We start from the raw sequence: 20,412 nt of genomic DNA on the forward strand, positions 1-20,412 counted from the left end.
TGTGTGTGTGTGTGTGTGTGTGTGTGTGTCTCTGTGTGTGTCTCTGTGTGTGTGTCATTTATCACAGAGAACCCTCTACAAACTTGATGGACTGCCTCCTCTCATCTATCACACATAATCACTTTCACTCCCACCGCCACCCCCGCAACTGTCAAGACTGTCAGCTGACACACACACACACACACTTCATGCATACACATGTGAACATACACAGTGCAGTCACTGCCAGTTGGGTTACGTGAATAACCCAACATGTTGGGCAGTTTAGATTACCCAAACATGGGTTAATTTAACCATCGGTTGTTGTTTCATTTTATTTAATTTTTTAAAATATATTCTACCCCTTTTTCTCCCCAATTTCGTCATATCCAATTGGTAGTTACAGGCTTGTCAAATCAAAATCAAATCAAATTGTATTTGATTGAGAGCCGTGCGTCCTCCGAAACACGACCCCGTCAAGCCGGGCTGCTCCTTCACACACTGCTTGCTTTAACCCGGAAGCCAGCCGCACCAACGTGTCGGAGGAAACGCCGTCCAGCTGGCGACCGAAGTCGGCGTGCATGTGCCCGGCCCGCTACAAGGAGTCGCTAGAGCGCGATGGGACAAGGACATCCCAGCCGGGCCAAACCCCTAACCCGGACAACACTGGGCCAATTGTGCGCCGCCTCATGGGTCTCCTGGTCGCGGAACCCAGGTCTAAAGTGATGCCTATAGCACAGTGATGCAGAGCCTTAGACCGCTGCGCCACTCGGGAGGCCCAGTTAGGTTGACCCAGTAGCTGGGTCTTTTTTTTAATGTAATCCATAATCCGAGTCAATATTCATGTAATAATAAGGAATTCCCCTTCACCACGCCCACAAATTGGGGAAAACATTCTTTCCTATTGACCTCCATTGTAAAAAAGCCAACTTCGTCGTCAACTTTTAGTCATACGGAAATAACAAAACCTGCCGATAAGCTGCTGTGTTCATTAAAAAAAGCAAGCAGGTAAAAAATCCCGACCTAGACGTTACGGTTTGTAATGCCTCCACGTAGGGAAATGAAGCCTGCGAGAAGAGCCCTATGGCTTCAGGCTATTAGGCATGGGAGAGTGGGAAATGTGGGGGCCCGTTGTCCAAGTAGGCTACACCTAGCTACTGGATGGGTGTGGAAAACATTTCATTACAGGGAAGACATTTAACTTGACAAGTATAGTCCATTTGCAACTCCACTCGCTACTTGTAGCTGTGGCTAGAGTCCGTTTGTGTCTTTGGTCTTGGCTAGCTAGCTAGCACTCACGTGGCTGCTAGCACCGTCATGAAAAGGGGCAAAAAGGGACCACTACAATATTACATTTTTCAAAGCAGGCAATGGGAGCAGGCAATGTTGAAAATGTCATCTTTAGACATGTTGTACTTTTGTTAAATGTAGTTTCGTAATTGACTAAAACAAGCACGCGACAAGGAAATTGCGTTTGAAAAAGGCGACCTAGGTAACCACGGGTTGTCTTCCCCACTGGCGGGCAGGGCCGCAACATTCTATCTAATACAGACTGGGACTATAAATTATTTTCAGGAGGGGTACGGCTTTCTGACTGATCCACCCTGTTACGTCACCTTAATTAGAAGTGACGTGTGCAGAACGCTGAACGAAGGAGAGCCCGGTTTGATGTCTTGAAAGTCTCTGAAAAAGTGTTCTTTTGAAAAAGTTGGACTACCTTTTGAATTTGGATCCCACGATGAGGCATACCAAAAGTCTAAAGAGCTGCTTGGTGTAGCAGCTAGCCTAGCTGCTAGCCTAGCTGCTAACTAGCTATCAAGCTAGCAAAGGTTTCCTGAACGCTTGAACAAAGCCTTGTGGCTGTCTAAATCCCTGCTGTTTTTTGCTGTTTCCATCTGCCCTGCAACCTGCCCTGTCTGGAACTGCGTGGAGTACCAGCGTTAGCCTAAGTTGCTACCGTGACATCCGAAACCAAAGCCAGTAGGAATAGCATTGAGGACAGTGTTTCTCTATCACAAGTGAAGGATATTTTAAACAAACAAAGAGGGTTCTACAAGCGGAGGCTATAAGCAGTTGTTATAAAAACTGGACAATAGCTTCAAGAGCTTTGTCCAAATACTGATGGACCTGACCAGAGAGGTCCAGGACCTTAAGAACAGTTTACTATTCTCCCAAGATGAGGTGGATGTCCTAAAAGAGACTTTCAGAAATATTACAAACTGTAAGTCCACACCCTTTACTCTTCTCTATTTTTTTTTAACTAATAACCTACTCCTGGCATTAAACAAAGCCTTTTTGTCTATGTACGCTGATGATTCAACCCTATATGCGTCAGCAACCACAGATAGTGGAATCACTGCAATCCTAAACAAAGAGTTGCAGTCAGTTTTGGAATGGGTGGCTAGTAATAAACTAGTCCTGAACATCTCTAAAACTAAGACCATTGTATTTGGTACAAATTATTCCCTACGTTCTAGACCTCAGCTGAAGCAAGTTGAGACTAAATTACTTGGCGTTACCTTGGATTGTAAACTGTCATGGTCAAAACATATTGATTCAATGGTTGTAAAGATTGGGAGAGGTCTGTCCGTGATAAAGAGACCCTCAACTTTTGATGCCACACTCCAGAAAGCAAGTCCTGCAGGCTCTAGTTTTATCTTATCTTGATTATTGCCCAGTCATATGGTCAGGTGCTGCAAATAAGGACCTAGAAAAGCTTCAACTGGCCCAGAACATTGTCACGACCGTCATATAAATAATTGGACCAAGGCGCAGCGTGAGTAGAGTTCCACATTTTATTAATAGTGAAACTTTCAAAACAACGAAGATATAACGATCGTGAAATACGTAGTGCACATAGGCACTCATACAAAACAATATCCCACTTAGCAGGTAGGGAAAAAGGACATACTAAGTATGACCCCCAATTAGAGGTAACGATATTCAGCTCTAATTGGGAACCATACACACACACCAACATAGAAAATAATACCTAGAAACCCCTAGTCACGCCCTGACCTAAAACACCATAGAGAACCCCGAGGGCTCTCTATGGTCAGGGCGTGACAGGCATGTCTTGATCTTCACTGTAATCACAGGTCTAATATTAATACTATGTCTCTCTTGGCCAAAAGTAGAGGAGAGACTAACTGCATCACTTATTTTTATAAGAAACATTAAGGTGTTGAATATTCCAAATTGTTTGCATAGTCCACTTACACACAGCTCTGACACACACACTTACCCCACTAGATATGCCACCAGGGGTCTTTTCACAGGCCCCAAATTCAAGAAAACGTACAGTTTTATATAGAGCCATGATTGCATGGAACTCCCATCTCAGATTGCTCAAGTGAACAGCAATTCTTGTTTAAAAAAAACATTTAAAGCAACATCTCACGACACAACACCTGTTCCCTATTTGACCTAGATATTTTGTGTGTATTTTGTCACGTTGGTATAAAGGATTCAGGAGACAGGCACAGGAATGCGCAATAGGGTTTTTTATTGACCCAAATTACAGCGTGCCGTATAAAGGCACGGGGACGAAGACCAAACAAACACGTAACAAAACACAGGGTAGAAACCCAAACAAAAGAGCGAGGAGTACCTCAAATAAATACACAAGCGCACAATAATACCACATGGTACAAGACCCGTAATCATCTGCACAATACAAGCGGCACGAAAGCCAAAGCAACAAGGCACAGGTACTCACACAACCGAAGGACATTGGAACAATAATCGACAGCCCAATGGTGAAACAAAGGGCACATTTATACAAATACAGTCAGTGAGGAATTGGAACCAGGTGTGCGTAATGACACAGTTCAGTGCCTAGAGGCCGGTGACGTAGACCTCCGAAACTGGTGCACGGAATGAGCAACAGTACCGGAGGGATCCGTGACATATTTACTAATATGCAGGCTATGTGTGATGTTTTAAATGTATGTAGTTCTGTTCTTGTCTATTAATGTTCTGTATTATGTCATGTTTCATATTTTGTGTGGACCGCAGGAAGAGTAGCTGCTGCTTTCGCAACATATAATGGGGATCCTAATAAAAATAAAAAAAAATAAAAAATTTGGGCCATCCGTAAATGTCATTCCATTTCATCATGTTAAGTTTGTACACTGCAAATGTAAATTTTCCTTTAATATTTTTGCACATTAAATGTTCTAATATGAAATGTATAACATTATTATTTACATATTCCAACACTGGGATATGCATAGGTTTTTGGAGAACTCATACACTCGTGTAAGCCTTATCAAAGATTCAAAAGTGTCAGCGTTCAACCTTAACATGTGATAACAATACAACAGAACAAATTAACCGGAATGACATTGTCTCACGGGTTGCCAAATATAACTAACTATCTGAAAGCAACGCTCATACTAAGCGTGATCTTCTGAGCTGACACGCTGGATCTTATCGCAATAACCCAGCAGTCAATAACTCAGCACCCAGCATAAATAACCCAGCAGTCAATAACTCAGCACCCAGCATCAATAACCCAGCAGTCAATAACTCAGCACCCAGCATCAATAACCCAGCAGTCAATAACTCAGCACCCAGCATAAATAACCCAGCAGTCAATAACTCAGCACCCAGCATCAATAACCCAGCAGTCAATAACTCAGCACCCAGCATCAATAACCCAGCAGTCAATAACTCAGCACCCAGCATCATTAACCCAGCAGTCAATAACTCAGCACCCAGCATCAATAACCCAGCAGTCAATAACTCAGCACCCAGCATCAATAACCCAGCAGTTTTTAAAGAAAACAACCCAACTAAGTGACCCACCGCCAGCAACCCAGCAGTTGGGTCAACCAAACAACCCAGCATTTTTTTGCGGAATGCACCATTCACCATACACACACACTGACAACCATGTACTACACAGAGAGAAAGGGAGGAAGAGAGAGGGGGAAGAGATGGAGACAGAGAGAAAGAAAGGCAGCATGTGTGTAAGGAGTGGGAGAGGGGATGAAAGACTATGTGAGGGAGAAAGAGAAAGAATTTGTGTGTGTATGTGTGAGAGAGAGGTGGGAGAGAGAAAAAGCGTGCGTGAGAGAGACAGAGAGCGAGAGAAACAAGACACATTCAGTCCTGTCCAGTAGAATAGTGGGGACATGGTGGGTGACAGAAAGAGAGACAGACAAAATAGAAAGAGAGAGAGAGCTCTGGTCAGCAGTCAGTCAGTCAGCAGTGTCCGTGGACGGAGGACCATGATCCACTCAACAACCTTTAACCCCTACTATGACATATCGCCCCCGCACAGGGAGGGTAGGAGAAGAGGGGAAAGGAGGGATTGTTATTCCGCAAGGACCTCTCAGCCTAGCAACACAGCTAGCTCCAGGCTAGGGGAGGGGGAGAGAGCCGTGCAGATGGAGCAGAGAGAGGAGAGATTGATCAGAGAGAGAGAGAGCGAGAGGAAGATAGAAGAGAGGGCAAATAGAAGAGAGGAGAGATAGAAAAGAGATATATAGACGATAGGAGGTAGGTGGTTGCTTGGCAACGCACCCAGTGCTAGCACGGCATCTCGAACACGGAAGAACTAACTAACCTCTACACGTAGACAGCTAGAGCTAACGGACTCCTTCAGCATAACACAAAGACACAGGGACGACTATGAGCAAAATACTTTGAAGGCGTTGGAAGTCACGGGGGGGGGGGACGTCTTTTTCAACGTCTTGGAATGTCTTTTTCAACGTCTTGTGCTCGCTATTCCCTGCTCTACTCTACCGTGTCTAGACGTGAAAGAGTAGACACACGTATACGCAATATGCATGGTTACAAATCTAAAGCACACGCAACAACAAATCAAATCTACAGTATTTGGCAGTTATTATCGCAGGTGCAGCGAAATGCTTATGTCCCCCCCAAATAAATGAACAAACATCACAATGAGCAATGTCAGAGTCTGGAATATAAATATATATGTATATGATAGTGTGTTTACACAGTATGGACAGTATATGAATAGAAAAGATGTGTACAGCAGTAGTTACATAAGATGACACCGAACACAAGGAACACCTTCCTAATATTGAGTTGCAACCCCCACCTCTTTTGCCCTCAGAACAGCCTCAATTCGTCATGGCATGGACTCTACAAGGTGTTGAAAGCGTTCCACAGGGATGCTGGCCCATGTTGACTCCAATGCTTCCCACAGTTGTGTCAAGTTGGCTGGTGGACCATTCTTGATATACACGGAAAACTGTTGAGCATGAAAAACCCAGCAGCGTTGCAGTTCTTGACACAAACCAGTGCGCCTGGCACCTACTACTATCACGTTCAGAGGCACTTCAATATTTTGTCTTGCCAATTCACGCTCTGAATGGTACACATACACAATCCATGTCTCATTTGTCTCAAGACTTAAAAATCCTTTGTTAACCCGTCTCTTCTTTTTCATCTACACTGATTGAAGTGGATTTAACAAGTGACATTCAATAAGGGATCATATTGTTCCCCTGTTCTTAATGTTTTGTATACTCAGTGTACATATGAGGTGGGTAAAACAGTATGTAAACATTATTAAAGTGACCAGTGTTCAATGTATATAGGGCAGCAGTCTCTAAGGTGCAGCGTAGAGTACCGGGTGATAACATGTGACTAACCCATAGTAGGCCAACAAAAGACATCACATGCAATGCATGTAAACAAAAATCCACACATGCCCCCCTTCCTCTCTCTCCCACACAAATACAAAAAACGGATTTGGTTTCCTCACCTGAGCTAGCAGCTAGGGTAGCCTCACTGCACCAAGGATGTTAGCATCCCTATGTCATCCTTACGATGCTTTATAACATCACATTGCATAGCATGCCTATGGCATTCGAGTTGTTCAGACAGACAGACAGTGCAGTACTAAAGAACAGGCTGAGCACAACACACACTGAGGCTGCTTATGTCTAATGGCGCCAGAGCCCGCCCTCCCATCTCCCACCCTCCCTCCCTCACTCACTCGCTCTCGTTTTCTTATGCAGACAACAAGGAAGGCAGGGAGGGGTGTGCAGGTTACATCTGTAACAGGGAGGAGAGAGGTACCAGCTATCACGCCATCGTTGCATCACAGCTTGCCTCTCATTCCCTTCTGTTTGTCTAGACTGAGAGGGCGGTAAGAGAGCAGAGAAGGGGAGCCCCCAACCTCAGCATCCTCCACCATCCAACATGGCAACGCAGTATCCTTATTGAACATGGCAACTTCATTCTCTCTCCTGCATAACAAGTCTCCTCCATCTTGTATTTAGAAACCATAAAAAAAACCTCAGAGATTTAGAAGAAAAAAAAACGAACTATCTAAAATAGCCTGCGGGAGTCTGTTTTTATTTTTAAATCTTGGATGTACAGAAGAGAAGTTGGAAACAGAAGAGTGGAACAGGTGGAACTGACTGGAGCAGATTCTCGGGTTGCCATAGAAACAGCCCGTATCGGCTAGAGCAGGGGGCACGAGGAGGACAGAGGAAGGGAGGATGCTGTGTAGTGGGTACTGGTAGGGTAAGGTACCACCACTTAGGCTGGCTCCAGCACAACTAACCAATTACTAGTGCATCTGAAACAGGTTCATATATTGTCAGGACGAGGCTATCAAAAATATGCAACTTTAGGTACTGTAGTAGCAGCCCAGGAGTAACGAAACATGAATTAAAAAATAACCAACACTCTCAAACTGAGTAAATGATTTGAGTTATTACATTTAGTAATAAACTCATTTCTATTGAATACATTTAAAATAAACAACTCAGTGCTGGCTGTCTTCTTACGGTGAATAGTTACACATAACCCTGTGGTTAAACAAAGAGATCAACTGGAGGACACCCAACGACGAGGTAACTTCATCCGGGTTAATCATCAACTCCCAATAACGTCATCCATAGACATCATAGGAATCTGTGGAACACAAACAGTTACTTCATCCAGTGCCAGGTCCTCTTTAACCTTTTATTTTACTGACCAGCAATCACCTATAACAACTCGACCAAAACATGGGGAATCTGTAGAGCACAATAAACATATGACTTCAGAGCCGTCTCCTCTTTCCCTTCACCTATATGACAACTCCACCAAAACATGGGTGCATCTCAATAGTCCTCACCTTGACTCCTTTCCTTCATCTGCACTGATGTGGAAAAACTATAGACGAGGGCCTGAGTGGCGATGAAGGTGGGAGGAAAGGAGGCCGCTGTAGACTATTGAGATGCAGCCCAGGGAGGTCTCTTCCAGGCCTGGGGCCTAAGGCTAGTGCCCCTGCTGTGATAATCAGTTCAATATGGACGCCAGTGTAACATAACCAGTGTAACATCTGACGAGACTGTTTTGCTCCTACAAATGCCACAGTGGTGACCGCAGCAAGATCCAACCCCGGCTCAACAAAGAACACAATCTTCATTGAACACTATGGCCATTGATAATGAGGCGATCATGTTTCTATAAATAATGCCATATCTCATGTGTGGTTAACCTACAATCCCAAGCTCTCATTTCCTTAACCCAAAGACAATGATTTCCAATAGAAAATACCAGTGGAATACAGTCAAAATGTAAATAAACACTAGTTACCCTCCCTTATGAATGAATATAGCTTCGTTGACAGCGTACACGTATACAGGCAATACTGTTAAGCGTGTTGACTAGAGAACTTCCCTGCGGATTCAATCTGACCCTAGACTCCATGCCCATTGTGTGTGTGTGTGGATACTAATGATGGGGGTATGACAACAGGGTCAGTGAGCTGAGCTGACAGATATAGAGACATGTAGCACTCCAGTTGATCTCTCAACCCCGCGGGGGTGTGTGTGTGTGTGTGTGTGTGTGTGGTGTGTGTGTGTGTGTGTGTGTGTGTGTGTGTGTGTGTGTGTGTGTGTGTGTGTGTGACGGCACTTATCTACCATTTACCCCCCTGTCCCTGGGCCATCATAATAGAATAAGAACATATGCAATTCAGCAGACACTTTCATCCAAAGCAACTTAGTCAGTCGTACATTGTAAGCAACATGCTCTACCCACTGAGCTACAGACGACCACCATCACACAGGCCTTATTCACTGCTGCTAACATGGAACCGTCTGGGATCCAGTGAGGCACAGGGCCACATCTGAGGGACAGGTACAGTACACTGTACACGGGGTGCGCACGCGCGCATCCCTCAGAACTCAAACAGCACAATAACCATATACTGTAACAGCCAGCTGTTATTAGAGCACCTTCTCAGAGGGGAAAGCAGACCGTACAGACATTGCATCACCACACTCAGTACTGTCGCTGCACCTGCTGTAACACACAGGACACGCACAAACAGTAAGCAAGGATGTTCATCATCTCCACTATTCTCTCTCTCGCTCTCCGCTACACTGTTACATAGCCCACTCTGTCTACATTTCAGGTGTACCTATAAGCGAAGGTCCTAGGTTCAACACGTGAATGCTGCCCACAACACCTACAGCTTCATCTGCTTAACATACATGATAGAAATAGAACTGGTTAGAATGGGAATATCTGTTCTATCAATCTCCAGGTAACGATAGTGCAGGAGGTAGCCCAACTCTGAATGCTTTGATAAACAGGGTAAGGAACACATTGCCTCGGGAAGTAGTTTGGGGGTGGTGAGATTGTTTTTTTTCATGTTTTTTTTTGGTGGGGGCAGCACCCTCAGCACACCCTGCATCACCTCTACTCCCTGTGGCTATGAAGGGACAGCATCGTCAGGAGATAACATCACACAGGGCTGCTCTCCGTGATCAATACAGCTGTATCTCAGCGACACTGGCATATTCATATCTCAACATAAACAATCACGTAACGAAAACAACATTAGCAGTAGCCTATAGTGTTATTACCTCACGTTGTTATAAAATCACAGGTCAATAACACGATTATAACAATAAAGGTAGGGAAATAATTGAAGACGGGGGGGAAAAAAATATCCACAAATAAAATGTTAAGATATATAGCCTTTGTCGATGTATTTCTGGTTTTGAGCACGATGAAAACCACGGGGTGTTCTGGCCTGGTGACAATACCCGCTCCCCCACGATCCAGTATAAATAGAGACGCGAAAATAAAACCGAGCAGCAACACAAAAATAACGCACCGCAATACACCCAATGGAGACAGACCACAATAAAGACCAGATATGGAACAGACATACTTGTGGTCAAATGTTTAGTAGTATATTGTTGAGGATAATTAGACTACATTATAGGCTACAGGCGCGGGTGCTTCAATTGAGAACGATAGTGCGGTGCAGTAGATTTACAGTTCTGTTGTGACGTGTGGATATCTGCATGCGAAACGACCACCCATTAATCGCGCACATGATTAATAGCCCCAAAATAAAAACAGAAAAATAACTGCATTCCACCTACCGTAAAATGAAAAGAAAAAATGCGAAGATACGAGGTATTTGTAACAATAAAGAAGAAATAAGCCCAGGTTTGATTATTTTCCATTATACGGGGCTGCGCACTAACAGACGGCAGGGGGACGTAACCACGCCGCACTACTGTAGCAAGCCAACTAACGTTAGCCCCCTGCTAACGTAATCGGCAAGGGGAGGAATTATTTGACAAATAGCTGACTGATCACTGGAAAACAAACGGGAAAAACTATTTTCACCCCACTTTGATACCGAAGTGACTTTTTCGTAGTACGTTAGGATAACTCACATAGCGTGTTAGGATAATTAACGTAGCAGGTTAGGAGACTTGAGGTTAAGTTTAGGAAAAGGGTAAGGGTTAGGCAAAAATCACCTTATATTGAAGTGATTGATCACACACTGCACAAGGGGGGGGGGGGGGGGGGGGGCTCCACAAACACTCACCTCTGTGTCCCCGGATTGGTGATTTGTGATCAGCTAACCTCCATGTGTAAAGGAACAGTGTGTCACGCCAGCCCTCTTCAAAGCGCTTTAACTTTGGTCACTGTTTACTTGTCATGGGTCGAGGGTAATGAAACACTGTGCGACAGCAGAGCCACTATGGTCACAGCGCAAAGTTGACAGCGCTGGAATATAAAGGAAATTAACACATTAAAGCACTACAATTGTTTCGCTTGTATATAGGTCATGCAGTGTGGCCGCAATTACAGATAAGCAATCTGCATTTACTAGGCATTAACGTCCCTGGAAAACAGAAGGTGCCTTTAGCACTAAAATGAACTATGGATGAGGTCATGGTTCAGAAGGGAGAGAGAGAAAAAAAAAAAATCAGGTTGACGTCATTTTCAGCCAATCGGAGTCTGCGGTTTAGGGGTTAGTTGACGTCAGCCTTCTGAGCCGTGGATTAAAGGGACACTGGTTTTAAAGGAGACGTGCACGATTATTCCTTGATCTCGCGTGCGGCGCAACATGCTGTCAAGAGCTCACACGCTTCAGGGACCGTAGGGGTCATGCACTGTCGCTGAGAGAGGAAAATGATATTTTGTGCAACAGCGATTCAAAGGTTGCTGGATGGGTGTGCAGAATCCTGGGCCCAGGAGGCTGCTGAGGGGAGGACGGCTCATAATAATGTCTGGAATGGAGTGAAGCCTTCCTTCCTAATTAAGGTGCCACCATCTGGCTGCCTGTGATCTTAGGATATGTTTTTTATTTTATCTTTATTTAACTAGGCAAGTCAGTTAAGAACAAATTCTTATTTTCAATGACGGCCTAGGAACAGTGGTTTAACTGCCTTGTTCAGGGGCAGAATGACAGATTTGTACCTTGTCAGCTCAGGGATTTGAACTTGCAACCTTTCGGTTACTAGTCCAACGCTCTAACCTCTGTGTGATGTCCCTCTTCATCTCCCCCTTGTCTGTATGACCACGGAATGAATGAAAAATCAACTCTCTAACCGCCATTTTGAATTGTAAAGAATTTATGATTGTTTTTCGGGTTACTTTGACATTAGTTAAATAAAGACACATCTCATGAGAAAGTCAAGAGCCACAAAATTGGATCTACATTTTTTTGTTGTTGAATAGAGCCAAGACAAATACTAACTCTAATAGGGCTCAATGCAGAATGAATGAACATAAAGAATAGCCAGTTAACCAAAAAAGGAACAAAAAGGGAAAAAAGCACATATACCCGAGAGAACCAAAACATAAATTACAGTCTAATACAGGCCTACCCAAGAAATACAGTAACAACATCAACACTAGATCCATATGAATATTTATAGGCATAAAATCCTACAATTGTAGTGGTGGTCAATGCTCATTGTGAGTTATTTTGCTCTCATAATAAAATGGGATGGTCTTTATGTGTCATAGCAAAGATGATATATTACCAAGTGACCGCTCTAACAATGGAAATACATGTCCTCAACGATGGAAGGCAGGCAGGGGGGAGGTGAGATCCTTCCAGCCAATGAAAGGGCAGATATAAGTCACAACTCCGATTTAAAGTATTTTTTTTGAAGTTGCTGAAATGCCAGGTGTCCACTTATATCAGTGCATTCGTAACAACCTAACCATTACGAAACTTCTAATCAATCAAATAAGCCGGGCGTAGCAAATGAGGAATTGCATTTTAAGTTGTCTAAATTCGACTCTCTATCATTGACCTCCTTACAAAAATTCCGTGGACAGATTTTGGGTAGAGTAAACCCTCTTGCTTTGCCTCTTTCTCTCTGGTTGTAGTCGTTGTATGGCACTGTATTACATTGTATAGTCTGGCATCTAGTGGTTATAGTTGTGTACTGACAACTGCTACAGCAGGCATTCTAAAGAGAAACGACAACACAGATTCATGAAAATCTACTTTTATTTGGATGCAAAAACTCACAATTTAAAAGCAATACTGTAGTAGCAGAGGAGAGTAGGCTGTTTGCTGGTTGGCTGGAGTACGCCTGATAGTTTCCCAGTGAGCAAAACTGTTTGAGAAGACATCTTTTCAACATCTTTTCAACCAAAAAGACACATTCAAAGTATCTTCAACCAATTTTGTTCACTGGGTTGGCTATTTCAATTATCTTCTCCCTCACTAGGATCACCAGGATAAGACCTGGTAGCACAGACAACAAGCACTCGAAATAAAGCGGTTGGATCAATTGCAACGAGCGTTATCAGGAAAGGATTTCATCGTTGAATTCCAACTTCCCCAAGTTTCTAGCGGTTCCACTTCAGCTCTCTTCCATCTGCAAAACTCAACATTTCACGGCAGTTTCAATCAGAGGATGAAATACTGCTGCTCATTTTTACTTTGTGAGGTACCCTTTAAAACATACCAGTGACATTGTCTCCTGGTGGGTGTTCGCTGTAATTGACCAGTTTCATTCAATCAAGATGAAAGTTGCTAGAGGTTTCTTCCATACAACTCTTAATCGCTGTTTTTGCTGTCACGTAGCTCACATTTCTCATGTTGTTGTGAAGTCAGTCTGGCCTGGAGTCACAGGCCACAACGCAATCAATTTCGCGCCAAGGGGAAACCATTGTCGGTCAATGTTAAGTATCGGAGGTGTCAACCACATTTCAGTCCTGGCTGGAAGCTGTTCGTCATAGACATTGGCATAAACATTTAGAGTGAACCCATACTGTGGTTTCCCTTTATATGTGATTGAATTCAATTGAAACCACAGATGGGGAATGTGTGAGGACTGTATAAAAACTGGGTCTGGGGTAAAACTCTAAAAGAAAACAAGAAAAAACCTCAAGACACACGAAGCAAAGCATATTGAAGCAAAGCCTAGAGGCATTAAAGTCATACTGAAGACAAAACAATCAATGGTTTTTGTTGTAAGGTAACTTGGGTAGTTGTCACATTTTTTTCTGTCAAATCTTGCGATATAAACCAATGGTTTGACCACAGTATGAGCTACATTCCATTGTGGTGTAAATGGAAAATATACACAAGGCATCTACTCGAAAGGATTGTATAAAAACTTTCTAAAAATATCTCTGGTTGGTTTCACAAAAGCAAACTGTATCAAAAGCATTGGCAGAGAGCAAGCAAGATAATTGGAGAACCCTTATACAACAGAAAGCTGGACAACCAATCACTTCGCTTTGATTACGGACATATGAGAGTCCCATACAGCACATGCAATCCATTTAAGTCAACACAGTCAAAACACGACACAGAAATGAACATTATACAGCTGAACATCAGAGAGACAACCATAGTGGGTCTATTGTGCTTTATACGGAGTAGGCTTGGCCTATCTATACAACAATCATGGGCTGCTAACGTCACGCACGTGTTCAGGGTACTGTTGATAGCAGAGGTGTCATCAGCCCAACACCACTGAGAGGGCCCTGATGGGCAGGGTCTGGAGGGTCAGGTTTACCCATCATTAACACCTGCATCCTTTGTTAGAGGGGAATAATAAAGTAAAAAGGAAAGCTAAACCATCACCTCCAGTTTAGAGGTTTTGTTTCTTCTTGCAACTTTTACATTTGTACCCTTTTGCACTTTCATGTTTATCTCCTAGCCTGGTCTCAGATCTGTTTTTGTTGTTGTTGCTTTTGCGGACTATATTTGAATCGACAAAACATGACATTACCATAAGGAGTTGGCAAGCAAGCCGAAACAGACTGGCACCCAGGCTATTTGACTCCCGCGAAAAAAGTAACAGGTGCACGTTTCACTAGTAGATCTGCACCTCTATCTCTGGATTCCTATGCTACTGTATGTGCCAGTCGTTACTTCTCATGTATGAACCCAGAAGTTGAGACATGCACACGTTCCCCCCCCCCCCATCAAGTCTCGGTGATCACCTGACAACGCTGGTGAAAGTCTATGAGGCTATGATGTCTGATGAATACCATGGAGATCATGATGACTGACTGACTACACATACGTACGGTAATACTGAAGAGACTGCACACAATGCCTAGTTACCTAACGGTTCCATTCCTCCGGGGTTCCGTAGAGATCTATGGTACATGCCTCAGTCAATGGTAATGAACACGGAGCACCATGCAACCTGAAGATGAGGTGGCTCCTGAAAAGCACCAGGAGTTTTGAAAGGCCTGCTGCACTGTGTTTATTTGAAGAGGCCCAGTGAGCGCAAGACCTTGAACATTTACATTTTCTACGTCTTTTGCTCATAAGGAGATGGTTTTGTTGTAACAGGAGAGAAAAGCTAGTTGGCGCTTTACGTTTCAGACGAACGTGTGATCCCTCACTGTGAGATTGTTTTACAACACTGTGAATATAGGCTGGACTTTTTTCTTATCTGGAGATGTCTGTGAATAATCTAAAATGGCACTTGATGGGACATATCTTATAAAATATCCTACTGGACAGACCTCTGCCAAGTGTGACAACAAATGTTTGCGTTAGAAGTGGGGCCAGACATACATGTAGTCATTGCTACTTTTAGAGCATGGTCTGCAAAGCAAATCAGTCAAATTCTTGCAGAATTAAGGAACTTAAATCAAGATTGGGCTTCTCGTACGTGGGCCTCTGAAATGGAAGGGGGCTGGATGAGGCTGACATAGTCTGTTATTGTTTTTGTGGTTGTGTTTGTTAAAGGGTGACATTGAGATGGGTGTACAGTACAGTAGGTACAGTGTACAGTACAGTAGGTACAGTGTACAATACAGTAGGTACACTACAGTAGGTACAGTGCACAGTACAGTAGGTACAGTGCACAGTACAGTAGGTACAGTGTACAGTAGGTACAGTGTACAATACAGTAGGTACAGTGTACAGTGTACAATACAGTCGGTACAGTGTACAGTACAGTCGGTACAGTGTACAATACAGTAGGTACAGTGTACAGTACAGTAGGTACATTGTGCAATACAGTAGGTACAGTGTACAGTAGGTACATTGTACAATACAGTAGGTACATTGTACAATACAGTAGGTACAGTGTACAATACAGCAGGTACAGTGTACAGTAGGTACAGTGTACAGTGCAGTAGGTACATTGTACAATACAGTAGATACAGTGTACAATACAGTAGGTACAGTGTACAGTGTACAATACAGTCGGTACAGTGTACAGTACAGTCGGTACAGTGTACAATACAGTAGGTACAGTGTACAGTACAGTAGGTACATTGTACAATACAGTAGGTACATTGTACAATACAGTAGGTACAGTGTACAATACAGCAGGTACAGTGTACAGTAGGTACAGTGTACAGTGCATTAGGTACATTGTACAATACAGTAGATACAGTGTACAATACAGTAGGTACAGTGTACAGTAGGTACATTGTACAATACAGTAGGTACATTGTACAATACAGTAGGTAACGTTTTTCAGTAGGTACAGTGTACAATACAGTAGGTACAGTGTACAGTACAGTAGGTACAGTGTACAATACAGTAGGTACAGTGTACAGTAGGTACAGTGTACAGTACAGTAGGTATAGTGTACAGTGGTGTGTCTCTACTCCTCTACAATGTGGGACAGCTGCTTCTCGTAGAGGCTGAGGACGTGGTGAACAAACTGGTACTGCTCACCCGTCTGGATCATCCCGCCTCTGCAACACACACACACACATGCACGGGAACCACACACACAACACACACAGGCAGGGGTCAGACAGAAGAGAAAGAACAGACCGGTGTCAGGAAAAAGACGAAGACAGACAGGTGTGAAGAAAGAGAGCCCAAGACAGACTGCTGACTCACCTGTCGAGGCGGAGCTGGCAGGTGGTCCTCAGGATGTCGACCACGCCCTCACTCCTCAGCTGTTTACACAGGATGGAGGTGGCGATGAAACAGCCAGTCCGACCTATCCCAGCACTGCAGGAAGGAAGAGGAGGAGGAACCATTAATGTTTTACATTTACATTTAAGTCATTTAGCAGACGCTCTTATCCAGAGCGATTAACAAATTGGTGCATTCACCTTATTACAATAGTGCATCTAAATCTTTTAAGGGGGGGGGGGGGGGGGGTTAGAAGGATTACTTTATGCTATCCTAGGTATTCCTTGAAGAAGTGGGGTTTCAGGTGTCTCCGGAAGGTGGTGATTGACTCCGCTGTCCTGGCGTCGTGAGGGAGCTTGTTCCACCATTGGGGTGCCAGAGCAGCGAACAGTTTTGACTGGGCTGAGCGGGAACTGTGCTTCCTCAGAGGTAGGGAGGCGAGCAGGCCAGAGGTGGATGAACGCAGTGCCCTTGTTTGGGTGTAGGGCCTGATCAGAGCCTGAAGGTACGGAGGTGCCGTTCCCCTCACAGCTCCGTAGGCAAGCACCATGGTCTTGTAGCGGATGCGAGCTTCAACTGGAAGCCAGTGGAGAGAGCGGAGGAGCGGGGTGACGTGAGAGAACTTGGGAAGGTTGAACACCAGATGGGCTGCGGCGTTCTGGATGAGTTGTAGGGGTTTAATGGCACAGGCAGGGAGCCCAGCCAACAGCGAGTTGCAGTAATCCAGACGGGAGATGACAAGTGCCTGGATTAGGACCTGCGCCGCTTCCTGTGTGAGGCAGGGTCGTACTCTGCGAATGTTGTAGAGCATGAACCTACAGGATCGGGTCACCGCCTTGATGTTAGTGGAGAACGACAGGGTGTTGTCCAGGGTCACGCCAAGGTTCTTAGCACTCTGGGAGGAGGACACAATGGAGTTGTCAACCGTGATGGCGAGATCATGGAACGGGCAGTCCTTCCCCGGGAGGAAGAGCAGCTCCGTCTTGCTGAGGTTCAGCTTGAGGTGGTGATCCGTTTTACACCTGTATTTCTGACCTGACTAACTACTAATGCACTGAAAGCTATGAGAGCTGCAGTGCTGCCACGTCTTCCGTCTTTAGGGGCGTAGACCTTCCACAGGGTCCACTGAGACATCCGCCCCATTGATGGTACTGACCAGAGATAGAAAGAGGACTCATCTCTGCATCTGTGCAATTATGGCGTCTGTGACAGCACGGGAAGAGCTACTGTGGCTATCTCCGTTTTAAAGTAGTCCATTTTCTTCTTCTCTTGTGTTTATAAAAAGTGTAAAGCTAATATTGGTGATTTACAGCCACCTGCAGTGCTGACTTCCTGAACCAAATCTTGTGTCATTCATTTATTGTGGCCACTAGATGGCGGATATAGCATTTAACCATTGACAAACCATAGGCAACCCTATTTGAAGAAGAAGACAATGCTCTGAACATTGGCTGTTCGCTCCCAACCCATAGGAATCCCCACCCAGTTGACTACTTTGAAATGGTGGAATCCCTCAATGGCAATGTCCATGCTAGAATGGGTTATATTCACCTAGAGCCCTCTTTCTACCTCTATGGTACAGACCAACCCTCCTGGACTATCATGTGGGTATCATATCTGTGTTTCCAACTCTACCTGCAGTGGACGATGACAGGGCCGCTGGTGGGCGGAGCTTCCGCTCTGGCCTGCTCCACTTCCTCTACCAGCTCCAGGAGGGGCGGGGCTTTGTCTGGGGTCTTCTGGTCAGGCCAGGAGGTGTACCAGTACTGCCTGAGGCTGCGCTCCTCTCCATCAAACTGACACACACACGCACACATTAACACATACATGCACACATACATGCATAGGCATAGGCACACACACACACATGCATGGGCACACACACAGATAAACAAACAGAGACTCAGAGACATTTTTTCAGCCTCATCCTCTGCATGTACATACAAACTGTTACCTAGGTGTTAGTTGCTACGACAACAACGATTGCCGAGCCAGACTGTGAGAGGAACGCAGAGTGACTTTTTATTTTATTTTTTATATATATATATTTAAAAAAAGGTATATGTGGTGTTGTTATTCATTGTGTGATTTCATAAGCATATTATTAGCCAACAGCTGTACTTGTGGGAGCTTTTCTATCTCTCTTCATTCAGAGGCCAGTGCTTAGTGGATGAGAAGTGAGTCCATAATCCAAAAGGGTCAATGTAATAACACAAACTGCTTTTTCTCATTGTCATTTTATATATCATTTATACATGTCCTTGGTGGCCTTGGCAGTGGTGTACAGATGTATACTGTATGTGTCTGTCTGCTATCAGTCTCACCTTCAGAGTGAAGACCCTCAGGCTGTAGTCGTCCTCCTGGGTTACCGTGACAACCTTGATCTCGATGCCCTCGTGGGTCACAGAGTCCTCAGGCCAGTACTCTGCACATTTCTGTAAGGGGGCAACACATAGCCAGGGTTTCACATTGGACATTTACTGGGAAGAATGGGCTTCTACCATACCATCCTCCCCTATCCATCCCTCTCTCCCTGTCTCCCTCCTCACCTCATTCTTCTCCTCTAGGTTAGTGATCATGACGATGATGGGACAGCGTTCCTGCCACACCATCCTCCAGAAGTCTCCCACTGTGTTCACTGTAGGACCTTGGGTAGCGATGTACGCCCGCTCCTCACCCCCGTAACCCTGAGGAAAGCAACACAGTAGTTCAAGTGAGAGCACGTAGAAGATCTCACAGGACCCTTGATGGGAACACTTGTACACAGGGCCGACCCAAGCCTTTTTGCCCCCCCCCCCCCCAGAAAAACATGTTAGGGTTTAACCCATGCTAGTGTTTTGCCCTAGCGGCCGCTGTGCCGTAAGCGGCCACTTTGCCGTACGTTTCGTATTGGCTGGGCTGGCAGTGCTTGTACAGGAAGTAGCTGAGAGGGAGCAGTAGGCAGACAAAGACGTACCTGTAGGTAGTTAGCGTTGATGTAGGTACTGAGGAACTCATCTTCATCTGTTGTCCGGAGTATCACTCTGCTGTGTGCGTCTGGAAAACACCAGATCCCATTACAAGGTGTGTGTCCAGCGTTGTCTCTCACCTCTACTCTACATACCATTTTGTGACAGAGGTTCAGAGACGGATTCAAAATGGCTGCCGTTTGTAGTGTCTCTACTCACTGGGGAGGATGGTCTTGTAGCGGTTCTTTCTCACCAGGCCCGGGTAGTTATACTCCTTTGGGTCCACAAAGTTCATGGGAGTTTCCTGTCAATGGCAACAGAACAATGGACGTGGCTTAGCGATGTATGGCTGTGTAGAGACCCTACTGAATTGTGTGTGCAATGGGCATGATTGTGTGAGTGTCACTGTTTGCGTGTGTTGTAAACGAATAAACTCAGCAAAAAAAAGAAACGTCTCTTTTTCAGGACCCTGTCTTTCAAAGGTAATTCCTAAAAATCCAAATAACTTCACAGATCTTCATTGTAAAGGGCTTAAACAGTTTCCCCATGCTTGTTCAATGAACCATAAACAATTAATGAACATGCACCTGTGGAACGGTCGTTAAAAGACACTAACAGTTTACAGACTGTAGGCAGTTAAGGTCACAGTAATGAAAACTTAGGACACTAAAGAGGCCTTTCTACGGACTCTGAAAAACACCAAAAGAAAGATGCCTAGGGTCCCTGCTCATCTGCGTGAACGTGCCTTAGGCATGCTGCAAATAGGCATGAGGACTGCAGATGTGGCCAGGGAAATAAATTGCAATGTCCGTACTGTGAGACACCTAAGACGGCGCTACAGGGAGACAGGACGGACAGCTGATTGTCCTCGCAGTGGCAGACCACGTG

The 20,412-nt window shown here is 44.7% G+C and overlaps 2 protein-coding genes across 5 annotated transcripts in view; both read right to left on the reverse strand.

The window, feature by feature from the left end:
- LOC106561046 (dual specificity protein phosphatase 8) overlaps positions 1 to 11,150 on the reverse strand; it is a 65,636-nt gene extending 54,486 nt beyond the window's left edge. Inside the window, exon 1 of one of the 2 annotated variants that reach the window (XM_014124620.3) lies at positions 10,811 to 11,150. The gene's annotated coding sequence lies outside the window, so the exon portion shown is untranslated. Of the gene's footprint in view, positions 1 to 10,355; positions 10,497 to 10,810 lie in introns of those variants that run through there. The other variant, XM_014124619.3, reaches the window with a different exon arrangement.
- Positions 11,151 to 12,715: 1,565 nt separating this feature from the next.
- The window catches only part of LOC106561045 (protein tyrosine phosphatase non-receptor type 5), a 35,831-nt gene continuing 28,134 nt past the window's right edge, over positions 12,716 to 20,412 (reverse strand). For all 3 annotated transcript variants that reach the window (XM_014124616.3, XM_014124617.3, XM_014124618.3), the window contains 7 exons: positions 19,744 to 19,828; positions 19,533 to 19,612; positions 19,126 to 19,263; positions 18,901 to 19,011; positions 18,212 to 18,372; positions 16,559 to 16,672; positions 12,716 to 16,407 (listed from right to left, as the gene is read on the reverse strand). In XM_014124616.3, the coding sequence (XP_013980091.1) occupies positions 16,314 to 16,407; positions 16,559 to 16,672; positions 18,212 to 18,372; positions 18,901 to 19,011; positions 19,126 to 19,263; positions 19,533 to 19,612; positions 19,744 to 19,828 (783 nt within the window). In that variant the 3' untranslated portion in view covers positions 12,716 to 16,313. The remainder of the gene's footprint in view (positions 16,408 to 16,558; positions 16,673 to 18,211; positions 18,373 to 18,900; positions 19,012 to 19,125; positions 19,264 to 19,532; positions 19,613 to 19,743; positions 19,829 to 20,412) is intronic.

The sequence above is a fragment of the Salmo salar genome, chromosome 10, assembly GCF_965601325.2.
Source record: "Salmo salar chromosome 10, fSalSal1, whole genome shotgun sequence".
Classification (NCBI taxonomy): domain Eukaryota; kingdom Metazoa; phylum Chordata; class Actinopteri; order Salmoniformes; family Salmonidae; genus Salmo; species Salmo salar.